The 14012-nt window shown below is 37.3% G+C and overlaps 2 protein-coding genes across 3 annotated transcripts; one reads left to right on the top strand and one right to left on the bottom strand.

Annotated features, from left to right (window-relative positions):
- The first annotated feature begins 6676 nt into the window (after positions 1-6676).
- Positions 6677-8301, top strand: LOC125587853 (putative purine permease 20). Of its 2 annotated transcripts, none has more exons than XM_048759125.1 (2): positions 6677-6957; positions 7057-8301. In XM_048759125.1, exons 1-2 carry the CDS (start codon positions 6795-6797, stop codon positions 8187-8189), a joined length of 1296 nt encoding a protein of 431 aa, XP_048615082.1. In that variant the 5' UTR covers positions 6677-6794; the 3' UTR covers positions 8190-8301. The 2 variants fall into 2 exon arrangements, with proteins under 2 accessions (XP_048615082.1, XP_048615081.1); XM_048759124.1 differs by having other exon boundaries at positions 6723-6957; positions 7054-8301.
- Positions 8302-8369: 68 nt separating this feature from the next.
- LOC111215641 (pentatricopeptide repeat-containing protein DWY1, chloroplastic-like) lies at positions 8370-10128 on the bottom strand. The gene is made up of 3 exons (XM_048759126.1): positions 9060-10128; positions 8596-8795; positions 8370-8443 (listed from the first exon to the last, which is right to left on the bottom strand). The coding sequence occupies exons 1-3, from the start codon at positions 9398-9400 to the stop codon at positions 8370-8372; spliced, it is 615 nt and encodes a 204-aa protein (XP_048615083.1). The 5' UTR covers positions 9401-10128.
- Positions 10129-14012: the final 3884 nt, after the last annotated feature.

Raw genomic sequence — 14012 nt, 5'->3', positions numbered from 1 at the left:
GATCTAATTCTGGATGAATTGAGTATTTTCAGAGATTCAGCAGGACGAGCACAAGGAATGGATGGGAGTATCCTCAATGTCTCAAAGGAAGATTTCATAGAACTTTTTGCCATGCATAGATCCAACCTCTTTAGCCAATCGCATAATAAAGCTGCTATTCAACCATCGATCGACAAGACACCCTTGTCGTCGATCGACGGTTTACTCGCGAATGGACAAAGAGTTTATGATCAGAATGGCCAGAGAAGGTTTCATTGGGAAGCAAAGGATGAGTATGGTGTTTACAGATATGAGCATGGATATGCACAAGCTGTAGACGGTAGCACCATACTTGTGTCCAAGGAGGATATCCGAGCTATTCTGGAAAGAGCTACACTGCACAAGCACTCTTATATCTGTCTTCCAGAACATGCAGAAGGGTGCACTACGTCAGTGCAAGATCAAGACAGCTACGACAAAGTATAGATCGATGACTTAGTAGAAGGGATTTACAGAGTTATCAGAACTTCATATGATTATCATTCGAAGAGGCTTGATGACGTCTACTACCCGTTCGAGAACAATATCAGTTGGTTGACCACACACATGGATGAGATGAAGCAAAACCTAGCTACGCTTCAGAAACAACAGGGAGTCGGCGCAAGAATATCAACATTGATCGATGATAGCATCCAAACATCGATCGATGCTCGATTCACATAATTCAAAGATAGGCTACAATCATTCACTTATCGTTTTGATGGTGTTTGATACCCACTACGTGATAGTGTGGATGAATTTATTTCACGCCTGGACGCTTTGCAACAGGAAATGGATACAATTCAGAGACAACTCGATTCTCAAGCAGCCGTCACCATCGATCGACAGAAGGACTCGACCATCGATCGACGGAGACTATGCAGCGCGACGAAGCAAGTTGGTTACCGAGAAGACACTACAGGATAAGCTTGATGAGATCACTTTCTCTCAAGACTTGCTGAAAGAAGATGTCTACCAGGAGCTGAAGGACATCTCAGAAACAACACATGCCAGACTTGGAATGCAATAGCGCAACATTGGGAATCTTCTGCATAGGATGCATGCAAGTGAGGTTGCTAGAGAAAAATTGAAGAAACAGTGGACCATAGGAGATGAGGCCATAAGAAGCTTCATTGGCACTTGGTTCCAAATGAGCAAAGATGAAGTGGACACTTGCATACAAACAAGTGGTCACTTTGATCGTTACTAGCTCAAACAACCTCCAAAGTCAAGCTAAATGACTATAGCAAAGCGTTGAGTGGGAGGTAACCCACTATTAGGTAATTCCTTTTAGTTTTATTATTTTACATATTATTTATTTTGGTTTTTACTTTATTGCAGGTCTAAAAAAAATAGAAAATCCAAAAAGAGAACCAAGGAGAGATTACTTGTCATCGACTGATGAGATCAGGTCGACATCGATTGACAGTACAACACCAGCACCGATCGATAGACACACTCTCATGTCGATCGACAGAGACATCAGCGATCAGGTATATCATTCTCCTTGTTACATTCAGTACTTATGATTTATATTCTCACCAAACTCTGACTAGATATACACTGGGGACAGTGTAATTTAAGTCTGGGGCAGGTTTACTAATATTATTTATTTATGAGTTCTTAAAATGTTTTTATAAAGTTTTATTGACTCAAGAAAGGGACAATGGACTTCTACAATTTTCCTTACTCATCTAACCACTCTTTATCACCATTCTTAGATTTATTGACTGCAGAATGTACTATAGATGCTAAAGTGGATCAGCCTGCCGGTTATTCACACTTGCTGAGAATGTTTGGAAGAACCAAAGCTGACCTCCAACCTAATTGAGCTTAACTTGCTTGTCTTGGGGCCTTGTATATATTGGATCGAAATCCTCCTGCAAGTCTGGAAGGTATTAGACTTAGTATCACTGATTTTCCTTCCACCTCTCTTTGGCATCCATATATATTTATAAAAGATTGAGATGATTACCGAAGATGCAGAGGGGTAGGTATATTACCTGTGACCCCACTATTCTAATTCAAAGGAATGATAACATATTGTTTGGAAGCGAGGTGTAGATACATTATAGATGACCCCACTATTTCTCCTACAACTTTACCAACAAAAAAAATTGGATTCAGAGAAGCGAGAAGAGAGAAAGGAAATAAGAAAAGGTTACCTACAAATCCAGATACTTGCTTGAGTTGATTCCATGTGTTCAGTGATCGTTACTCCTAAGGCAAAGCCTACATTTTTTTATTTACATGCACTAAATGAGGTCAGTAGAGGGGTTAGTCAGACATGATTAGTTAAGTTGCAGGATGAATGGAATTGGTTGCTAAGAAAGGATATTGCTTAGAAAGTACTCCTAAGTTAAGATTGATTTGATGTGGTTGGAATACTGTTGAGGTGATGATAGTAAGTTCTTAAATTATGTGAGTCTCTATTGTTTCAAAAACACCTTTCAGAGAGTCTGCTCATTGTTTTTGCTTGAGGACAAGCAAAAGAGTAAGTCTGAGGGTGTTGATGTACCATGGATTTTACCCATTTTAGCCATGGTATATATGTGTTTTTAAATACCTTATAGTTGTTTTGGAATCTTTTTAGTATGATTTCAGGTTTTGGAGTGATTTGGAGGAAAGTGGTGATTTTGGTGCATTTTGGAAAGAAACTGACAAAGGCTCGAAGTTGACCATCGATCGATACACACCCTGTAGTGTCGATCGATCGACACACACCCTGTAGTGTCGATCAGCGGCGAAGCGCGCAGAAGCCAGATTAGATTCCAGCCGACTTAAAGCGCAAGTCCCACAAGAATTACAAGATTACCCTTGACGAGTTTTAACCTAATATTCATGTGCTCTGCCATTGTTCTAGGCAACACACGCTTTCACTCTTTTCTACTTTTCATACAGCAAAATACTTAGAGTCTTAGGTTTGGAGAGAAGATCCAAGAACTCCTTCAGAGCTTTTTGATTGGAACTCCAGTTTCTTTACTTTATTATATTATGCAATTTACTTATGCTATTGTTATGAATTACTTAGACATGTCTAAGTAGTTCACCTTGTTAGATTTAGGGTTCAGATATTCATGAGGGATTAGCCCAAAATATAGAATTCCTAAGTTTCAGGATATTAATCAACTAAATTGTTCTTAATGCCTCAGTTCTAGAATAGCTAACTAGGACTTTGCCTATAGACATTAGGGCGCATTCGGAAGTTTGGTTCTTTGTCTGAAATTTTTTAGGTTGTGCTAGGATTGCTAGAAACAAGCGGAAGCTAATTTAGTTAACCTAGTGAACACGTTCAAACCGCTCGTAACACTCCCTGGAAGGAACGTCGATCGACAACTCGTTAGTTGTATCGATCGACATGCTGAAAGGTTTATCAATCAACACCCCGTTGTTGGAATCGATCGACACTTTCTCAGGACCAACAAGCGACACTTGATGTCCTAGATCCAGTGATAGATAGTCTAAATATACGAAAGTTGATCGACTATTCTTATTTGTTTGAGTTCTAGAATATCCATTGTATGCTTAGTATTATATATCTCTATAATTCTGATTGTCTAAATAGAAATCCTAAGGATCTAACTGGTGACCATTATATGAACATTAGGAATACGTAGGGGAAAAATGAAGAGGAATAAAATTATAGGAAAAAAAAATTCCTTATCAATTTTAGGAAGGAACAAATTTGTTCTATATTCCTCTAGAATAAAAGAAATGAGAAGGAATAAAAAGGAAAAATTATTCCTTGTAAATGGTAAAATAAAAAAATAATAATAAGGAATGCATTATTCCATTTCATTTCTTGGTCACCAGTTAGACCTTAAGTCTAATGTTTCTCATATCTGTCTTAAAAACCCAATCAACCAATCCATCAAACAATTACTTGTTCACTCCTGCTAATTTACATTTAAACAATTCCTCCTAGCTTAACTACATAACTAGATAGATCTATTGTGTGTCTTAGCTCCCTGTGAATTAGATCCCTAAGTACTACAATTGAACCTCTTATTTGAGAGAGTAAATCACTATTTAGGGTAATTTGAGTGATATCAGCTGGTCGGGATAAGCCAAGCTCACCATATGGAGAGCTGGTCAGGACAGTCCGAGCTCGCCATATGGCGAGCTGATCGAGACAGTTCGAGCTCGCCACATGGCGAGCTGGTCGGGACAGTCCGAGCTCTCCATAAGGCGAGATGGTCGGGACAGGCCGAGGTCGCCATAAGGCGAGCTGGTCGGGACAGGCCAAGTTCGCCATATGGCGAGCTGGTCGGGACAGGCCAAGTTTGCCATATGGCGAGCTGGTCGGGACTGTCCTAGCTTTGACCTTCTTCGGGTGGTTCGGACGGTTGGGAAGCGTTGGTAAGCCCTTTTCACGTTTAGTTGTTTGTTTCCCAAGATTTTTTTTGTCAAAGAGATTAGATCTTCTAATTCGAGAACTTGTCGTATAGCTTCTTTTAAAATTACACGCGACTTTTTGTTTCCAGAAATATTTTCCAGAGACTTTCAGGCATTGATTCCGTCGTGACTGATTTTGACCCCTAAATCTGAAAGACTTTGAATTATAAGTTATATAGGGGCATATAAGACATGCGGAAAGCGAATATCAAAATTGTTTAATGTAAATGAAACGGTGCCTTCATCTCCCCAAGAACATTTTAATGAGGAACTACAAGCCTTAAAAGTACCCCAATGAAGGATTCTCCTCAAACGGTGCCTTCATCTCCCCATTGGGGTTGCTCTAACCTTGGGTAACATCTTTATATGGTGGATGGCTATTGAATCTCTACAACTCATTTCAGTGGATGCAGATGGGTTTGGATGGACAACTTGAGTAGGTTCAACTTATGGAAACGTAAAACTTAAGATGTTGAGAGGCGGCTTTGCATACATAATTAAAAGCACTGTGATAGGTTATGAAAAGCATAATCGAACATTCGACATGTTAGAATTTTGGAACATACTGCAAGGATCTGATCGTAATGATAAATGAGCTTCATGCATGGTCATGTTTAGCAACATAATTGGATGCGATAAAATATCTTCAGCAATGTTTCCCGACTTTCAAGATTTCTTAGATCACGCGAGCGCAAATTGAGATTTATGGTTTGTTAGCAAAAACTACAAGGTCTTTTGGTAGAGATTTTTGTTTTATTGATCGTTATATTTCGATCTGGGTGATCTCCGCAATTCGAGTAATGGAACATTTCTTCATGGTCAAAAAGAAAAAAAAATCCTCATATCATTATTCATTGTACCGGAACATATTTTTTATTGGGCTACAACTGGAACAGAATAGTTAGGAGTCGGGAAAAATATAAACTGACCCATAACTGAAAAAGATAAAGTCATCATGGAATTTACTCATGCTTTTTTTTAATTGAAAACAAAATGGGTCTGAGTTGACTCAACCCAATAAACCCATTAATTTGTTAATCCATTAACCTGTTAACCCATTAACCTTTTAACATATTAATATGTTAACTCATTAACTCATTGCATCAAAAATAAACAGTTCATTTGGGTTAATGGGTAAACTTGGATTGGATCAAACTATAGGTCATGACCCATTTTGACACTCCTACTTATGCATATTTGAAATGTTTTGGCAACCATTTAAGACATTTCTAAACATGACACTAAATTTGGTGTTGAAATTATATCAAATTTAGTATTTTGATATTTTATTTTTTTTGTTATCTCCAACCATAACACTAAATATTACACCAAATATAAGATTATATATTATTTGATGTTTTCAATTTTAATAAATTTTATTTTTCTATTATTTATAATTGATATATAATTATTTTATCATATTTAGATGTTAATTGTTTTTTAATTTTATGTTGATAATTTTGGTTTAGCAATATTATACTTTAATGCATTTATTTTATATAAAATATTATGTTAAAAATTACAAAATATTAATTATGAAAAGTACATAACAAAATAATGTGTTTATTTTATGTTTTGAGGGTTTATTTCCAATTTAATATGGATTTTAACCTTATCGAGCTTATATCATTAATTTCTAAATTTTATAATATATTATTATAATTTTATATTTTTAAAAATAAAATAGAAAAGTTTTTTGATATTTTAGTTTTTATAATATAAAGTAAATGATAATAATCATTTAATGTTTCTTTATTAAAAAAAAAATTAACTATGTAAAAATAATTTTAAAATATAAATAATACAGTATATTTATGTCTATTTACAAATTTGAAATAATTAATAATAATAATTGAGCTATACTATTAAATGAAACATAATAAAAATATACATATTAAATATTTGATGTGATGAATAATATTATTTAGTGAAATGGTATAATTTTTAAAGTTTTATTATACATAAAATTACACCAAATTTGGTATTTGGGTGTTTTATTAGAGTTGACCTTAACGACAGCTAGAAAGGCTCAGGGCCCCATGATTTCAGGATATTGTATTGTATTTTATTATTTAGTTTGTTTTTCTTCCCACGATATATTTCAATGAGTGGAAAATAGTTTGTTTGAATTGGTTCAAAAGCGTGTTACAAAAAAAAAGGAAAGAAGAATTGGTTCGAAGCAACTACGAAGGACACGAACATGTCTTTTGAAGAAAATAATATAATGTAGATAATGTGTGCCGCGTTGAATTGCTCGCCCACTTGGCTACTCGCTCATCATTATATTGCGTGGCATATTTGACCATGTATATATTATTATTTTGTTTAGACTGTGAATCGAAAATAGAAATCATAAGAATACATATATGTAATGCAAAGTCATGGTATTATCATTTATACTCACTTTGGTTGTTGCAAACTTCCTAAGTATACAGTTTGGAGAAAGTTATATATATTTCGCATTTCATCAAAAACTTGTAGTCCATTCTCCACCGGAAAACGTTATGGGTTTCGACACGGAATCCTCGGACCGAATTACACAAGGTATGTGCATTCATGATTCATGTCACAGGACACAACGATGATGTTCTAAGTCATTTAAACTAGCAATATAAATTTTCGTTGTTTTGCTTGGTTAAGAAGGAGAAGAAGCTAATGTCGGAGTTGAGAATCAACCAAGAGAAGCACCAAATTCAACATCTCTTGATCAGCTACAAACTATCAAGACACGAAACTGGTGGATTTGGATCTTTGTCTCTTCGGGTTTGGTCGTAACAGGACGGGTTTTCTCCACCCTTCTTCTAAACTTCTACTTTGTTCAAACAGGACGAGATGTTTGTGACGACCCAAAACAATTTAAAGGCACATGGCTTCAGTCTATGGTCCAAAACGCTGCGTTTCCATTTACAGCCTTATTTGCCTTTTTATGGTGTTCTCTATCTTCTAACCATAGAAAAACTATCACTTCTTCTGCTTCTTCTTCTGGCAAACTCTTTCTTCTTTACATATCTCTCGGGGTCCTCTTTGCTGCTTATAGCCAACTTTATGCAATTGGAAGAACACACTGTATCTTCTTCTTTTGGATCTTTACAACACAATTGATCTTCACTTCCATGTTTACAGCAATCATCAACAAACACAAGTTCAACCGTTGGATCATATTATCAGTTATACTTTCTGGAGTTGCCACAGGCGTCACATCTTCAGATGATGCCTATAATCCCTGCGAAGGTGAGGGCTACAAAATGAGTTACGGTGCGTGGTGTGGCTTCTTTGGCACGGTAGCCTTCTCTTTATCTCTATGCATCATGCAATTAGGGTTCGAAAAAGTCATACCGAAGACAGAGAGTAAAGTTTCCTCGGTGATGTTGATGCAAACATATGCTTCTATGATTGCAACGTTGATATGTTTGGTTGGACTATTCGTTAGCGGTGAATTCAGAGACATCAAAAAAGATTTCGAGACATTTAAGAAAGGGAAACCACTTTACGTTTTGACTCTAACTGGATTATCACTTGCCTGGCAAGTAATGTCTATAGGGCTTGTGGGTCTTGTGTGTTTGGTTTCTACTCTTTTCTCTAATGTTGTCAGCTTCTGTGCAACCCCATTAGCAAACATTCTCGTTGTGGTGGCATTTCGGTTTATGGATGATGACATTGAATGGTTTAAGGGAGGAGCTTTGTTAGCTGGGATACTTGGTTTTGCATCTTACGCCTATTCCTTGTACAAGACTGTTAAGAAAAGGGCAAGCCAAAGTGAAACACTGAGAGTATGATCTATGTATGTTGTATATGTATTGTGTTCTGCTCTTTAGTTGTCTAAATAGGATTTTTTTTTCATTTGTCAGAGTTTAGCTATATTGGATTGAAAATGTTGAGCTTATACTATTTGGAAATGTTATTATGAGTAAAATAAAATTAGTTTAAATTCACAAATCTTTTCGTGCCAAAAGTTTCTACCAATAATCCCGGGAAGAACAAGTAACAACTCTAAAATGATGAAACCTCTTGTTATCTCTTACAATGAGATCTATTTTTAACATTTAATTAGATCGGATAATTTTTCAAAACCTTTTGAATCAAGTAGTACAATGATTCAAAAGGTTCTCACAATACAAAAATATTTTCGCACTTAGGCGCACAGCGTGCTAAGAAAGATAATAAAATTTCAGGATAGCAAACATTTTCTAGTATTTCTATCTTCAATGCTGGATAATATCTTCATGAAGTTGTGGCAATCTCCACATATCCTCAAATTCTTCATCACTCTTAACGTCGTCTCAGGAATCATGTTTATAAGCCCAAAAGCAATAGCTAACCGTTTGATGTGATGCATCAATGCTTTCTCTTTAGCTTCTTCATCGATGTCATGAAGAACATATCTCCTTTTAGTTGAGACAAATGTATGCTGAGCGAGAGCCCTTCCACACGGGACTCCCGGATCACTATGGCCGACTTTCGTCTCTGTTCGACCGAAAATATCCCCTTTTAATTGGGAATTATCAAAAAAATCAGCAAATGTTACGAGATTCATATTAACTGCATTGAGTATAAGTTCAAGGCATAACAGTGGGTGGCAAAGTAGCTTGGTACCTATTCCATTAGGAACGGCCGATTTTTATATCCGAAGCAAGTTTTCAAGAAACATAGTCTTTGTCGCTGGAGCATAGCCTGCGTTTCTCACTTCTTTTCCTAATGATTTCAGCTTTGCTATGGCCTTGCTTCTATCCATAATAGATAGTCTTCTTGCTATTACTCTGCTACCATTGTGAGTAGAATACTTAACTTGGGTCTCAATTTCCTCATTCTTGTAGTAAACCCTCTTGAGATTAGACCTTATCTTTTTCTGGGGTTCAACTTCACCATCTCCTGTAATTGCCTTTGCTCCACAGGTGATGATTCTGTGAAAGGATAAGGCTTCTCTCTTAAAGGTGATTGCTTTGGAGAAGGAGTAGAAACTCATGGAGAAAGCAGACTCCAGAGACATCGTTTGTGGTCAATCCAAAAAAGGGATAAGTTTTCTTTGGAGGGAAGTTTACGATGTGGAGAGAGAAATAGAAAGACTGACCAATCTCTCACATATATAACTACAGGAAGCCGACAACATCACAAACAGCCAAACAAAACCTATGTTTCACTATTAACACCGTGTCCACATAAAGTTCCCTTCACAGCCAGAAAATGAAATAAAAACTTTCTAATCAAGAACCATGGACCATTGAAAAACTTTGCTTTTCGATTTAACATTGTAAAACTTCAGAGAACTCCTTGAGTAACAACTATCGTGCTATATCTATCAACTACAAATTGTCGAAGCTTATCATAGCATATGTCCTCTCTTACCTGTTTTCCATCCTCAATGAAATCCTTAATGCTTCCAACATGAAGGTTTCATATTCAACATCGTACTTTAGGGTTGAAAAATGTTAAATCTGTTTTGACATTAAGAGCTAGAGCATAGGTTGTCATCCATATCGACGCACGAATAACCTATAGCCGCTACTTTTTGGTTGCCTATATATATAATTTTTACCACACAAATCACTGCAAATATCAGATCATACATAACTAAGAAGGAAAAATTGTCAAATGTGACTCACAACTTGATTTATAATGCAAAAGCAAACCCAAACTTGAATCAAATGAAAAAGTAACTTAAAAGTCTATTGAAATTACAACCAGCCCCTTGTGAACAAACAAAAAAACCGAATTTGTTTTACGTTTCTAACCCCCGTAAGTCGTCTGGACTAGTTCTATACTTAGAAATAATTTAAAATTTTTGTAAAAAATATTTTGATAAGTGAAAAATTGAAATAATGTAATTAACATATGTTTTAAAAGATATAAATTAAGATATAACAAAGTTAATTGTTTTCAAAATAGATGAGTGAAAGTTGTGAGTCATGATATTCTTTGATTTAGGTTTTGCCAACATATGTTGTAGTAATGTATGTGTTTTTAGGGTTAGATTTTGGAATGCATAAATGGTTTTTTGAGAACTTTAAAATTTACCTAAGTGTGTTTATTTCTGTGTATAGTAAACACTATTTAAGTATAATTACGGCTTTATAACGTGGTTAGTTAGTTAATTTAGTCAATTTAGTTTAGGGGTTAAATTTAGGGTCTGGGACGACTTACTAGTAAGTCGTGTGATGTACAATATTCAACAGACGACTTACTAGTAAGTCGTCCAAACCGGACCGAACCTTTAATTTTACAATGTACTTTTAAACCTACCGGACTATTTACCGGCCATATATAAGGTTTTTTTTAATTCACTTTTTCGCGAAATTCAGAAAACCCTAACGCCGTTTCTCTCAAAGGCGATTTCGAAGGCGATTTCCGTCGATTCTCTCTAATCAATCGTTCTCACCGGCGGTTATCTCTCCGACGTTATCACCGTCGTTCTCACCACCGTTCTCACAGCCGCTTCCTCTATTTAAGATCTGAGAGGAAACCCTAGCACGCATTCTCTCATAGGCGTCTCGTTGAACTCCGCCGCCGGTAAGTTATATCTCTTACTGTCGATTGATTGATTGAGGAAAAGATGAACACAAAACGTTGTCTCTATCAATTTATACACTCGTTTTTTTTTCACGTCTATTTTTGCCGATATATAACCGCTACGTCGAAGGCGACTATATCTTCTCCGAATTTTCAAATCGGCTTTAAAATGTTCTGTCTTAGAAGACTTGCCAGACGACTTAATTATAAGTCTTTGATTGTTTTGAGATGGTTGACTTTATTATAAGTCTTTGATTGTTTTGAGATGGTTGTCTTTGATTGTTTTACAGGAAAAAAAAATGGATATACCAGAACTGCCCCGTAGGATACATACAGTAGGGGAAGAGCCCCCGCAGGGCATAGCATTTGGTATCATAGTTGTTGGGTGTTGCATACTGCTTTAAAGAAAGCTCTTCATGATGACAAATATGAAGAGCTGAAGGAGTTGAAGTTGGGAGTTTTCATCAAGTTCCAAGAGCTGGGATTTGAATGGGCTTCAAGGCTGGTTCACTACATGCTCGGTTTCCAGCTGGACATAAAGAAGGAGTATGAGCTGTGGAGTCTTGTTGGTCCAGAACCTGTGAGGTTTTCACTGTTAGAGTTTGAAAACCTCACTGGTCTAAACTGCAAGTACATCGAGGACCTTGAGAGACCTCAATGTGTTGTTACAAAGGAGTTGACTTCTTTCTGTGGGATGTTGGGAGTTCATGTCGAAGCTGGGTCATCTACTGAAGAGATAATAGCAACATTTGGAAGATGCGAAGGGTGGTCTCGGGATGATCGCAAGCGGCCCGTGTACCTTGCCATCTTCACTGGATATATTGAAGGGAGAAAGTATTCAACCCCTATACGGGTTAGTTTGGCAAGGCTAGTGATGGAGCTAGAACGGTTTGAGAATTAACTATGGGGGAGAGTCGCGTTTAAGGTGCTGATGGAATCTGTGAAGGGCAAAGATATTTTGGGTTGTTACACTGTTAATGGGTTTGCGCAAGCTCTCCTGGTCTGGGTGTACACAGCTCTGCCGGAATTGGGTGCTACTTATAGTAAACCTCTCCCAAACAATCTGTCTCCACCGATACTGGCTTACAAGGGTGGCAAAGGACGCAGACGCTTTAAAGAGGCTATCCTCGATCAGGTATTTACTTCAATCTAGACGACTTCGCAGAAAACTTATAATTAAGTCGTCTGATAAGTCTTCCAACTGGAAGACTTAGTAAAAGACTTATAATTAAGTCGTCTGGAAAGTCTTCCTGCTGGAAGACTTAGTAGAAGACTTATAATTAAGTCGTCTGGGAAGACTATCCAGACTACTTAATTATAAGTCTTCTACTAAGTCTTCCAGCTGGAAGACTTTCCCGACGATTTAATTACAAGTCGTCTACTAAGTCGTCCAGCCGGAAAACTATCCAGACGACTTTATTATAAGTCGTCTGCGAAGTCTTTTCTTTCCATCTTTCTTAATCCGTCAAATATCTAAGTGCATATCTTCTACTTACTGCAGACTAGGGTGATCAACTTTTTTGAGAAGGACATTGGTGAAATGTTTCCAAAATGGGAGTTTGATGTTGAGGACACGCCCGCGGAGAACATAACTAAACTCATGTTTGTGAAGAACCCGTGGAAGTGGACCCTGGAACACTGGGAAGTCACCGGTACTAGGGTCAATACAAAGCCGGCGGTTGTGATTCCAAAAAAGAAAAATGTAGTGAAGGAAGACAGTGCAAGACCTCGGAAGAAAGCTCGTAAAGAGGCACCTGCAGAGGCACCTGCAGAGGCTAGTGAAGAGGCACCTGCAGAGTCTAGTGAAGAGGTTCATACAGTGGCTCGTTCAAAGGTGACTACGACTGTTGGTGGGTTGACCAAAGAGGATATTAAAACCATGTTCAAGGACATAGTTGATGCCATGAGGGAAGGGTTTGGGACGTTTCTTAAGGAGATCAAGTATCTATCGGAAAGGGTGGAAGCTGTGGAGAAGAAGGTTGGTATCACCATAAAACGGAAAGGGACATCATCTCAAAACAGAGGGACATGGACATCATATCAAAACACTATCTCTCCACCTAAAAACACGCTCGAACCTGGGGTTAGTAACCAATCCTCTCCCAACAAAAGATTGACTAGACAAAGTCTTAAGAATATAAGAACTGAAAAGTTGCATTTGCTTTGTTTCTTGTATGTCAGAACATGTGTGCTTTGTTTATAGTGTATGGATTTTGTATTTGACTTTTGTTTTATGTTTGAAGACACTCATTGGTTATTATTGTTTGAAATGGATCTTTGGTTATTATTGTATAAACCCATCTTGTATATTGCAGAGTGAAAGTGTCAATGGGACGAACGCGGGAAGGAAGAGGTTGCCGGAGGATAAAGGTCCAGATGTGCCCGCAGATGATAGTTCCTCGAAAGATAAAGCTCCAGAACCGAGCCTTGTTCTATTGGACAAAAATCAGTCCACTATTTCGGATTTACAGAAGGGGGATGCTAGATATCAGGATAAGAGGGATGCTGCTTTGGCACTTTACCGTGCAAAGAGTGATCGAACAAGGAGACTTGCTGCCTCACAGCAATCTCCTTATACGGCAAACAGCACGGCCAAAGTGATCATTCCAAACAAAAAGGTATATCCAGGCTATAATCCTTTTGCACCAATTGACAAGAAGAAGTTGAAAGAGCTCGCTGATTGGTTGAAAACTTGTCCGTAAGTGTTGGCTTTTCCCATAATAGCTTGCTTTAGTCTTCAAAAACTGATTGTTTTTCAACATTTTGTGTTTGCAGTCATTATAGAACAGCTCTCGATAAAAAAACCACGTACAAGTAGAACTTGGTGGTATCACATCCTCCGGACGTCCTTAGAGTGGCTGGAAAACTGTGTAAGTCTTCTGCTATGACTTAGATGACTTTCTGATAAGTCTTCTTTGTAGACAACTTACCAATAAGTCGTCTGGTAAGTCGTCTACGTAGAAGACTTACCAGACGACATATTGGTAAGTCGTCTACGTAGACGGCTTACCAGACGACTTAATTCGTCTTCTATCTTCTGACTTGTACTCTATATTATATGCAGCATATTGATGCTTGGATTAATGTGCTGAGGA

This window comes from Brassica napus, chromosome C5 (assembly GCF_020379485.1).
Source record: "Brassica napus cultivar Da-Ae chromosome C5, Da-Ae, whole genome shotgun sequence".
Classification (NCBI taxonomy): Eukaryota; Viridiplantae; Streptophyta; class Magnoliopsida; order Brassicales; family Brassicaceae; genus Brassica; species Brassica napus.
This window is presented reverse-complemented; position numbering and strand designations above follow the sequence as displayed.

What these genes read in the sequence shown, in the direction of transcription:
- LOC125587853 (XM_048759124.1), top strand. Translation starts at nt 6,795, where the DNA reads ATGGTATTATCATTTATACTCACTTTGGTTGTTGCAAACTTCCTAAGT. An exon ending in CTCGGACCGAATTACACAAG is followed by an intron (nt 6,958 to 7,053) that starts GTATGTGCATTC and finishes TGCTTGGTTAAG; the next exon opens with AAGGAGAAGAAGCTAATGTC.
- LOC111215641 (XM_048759126.1), bottom strand. Translation starts at nt 9,400, where the DNA reads ATGTCTCTGGAGTCTGCTTTCTCCATGAGTTTCTACTCCTTCTCCAAA. An exon ending in GCTCCAGCGACAAAGACTAT is followed by an intron (nt 8,796 to 9,059) that starts GTTTCTTGAAAA and finishes AACTAAAAGGAG; the next exon opens with ATATGTTCTTCATGACATCG. An exon ending in AGATAGAAATACTAGAAAAT is followed by an intron (nt 8,444 to 8,595) that starts GTTTGCTATCCT and finishes TGTTAAAAATAG; the next exon opens with ATCTCATTGTAAGAGATAAC.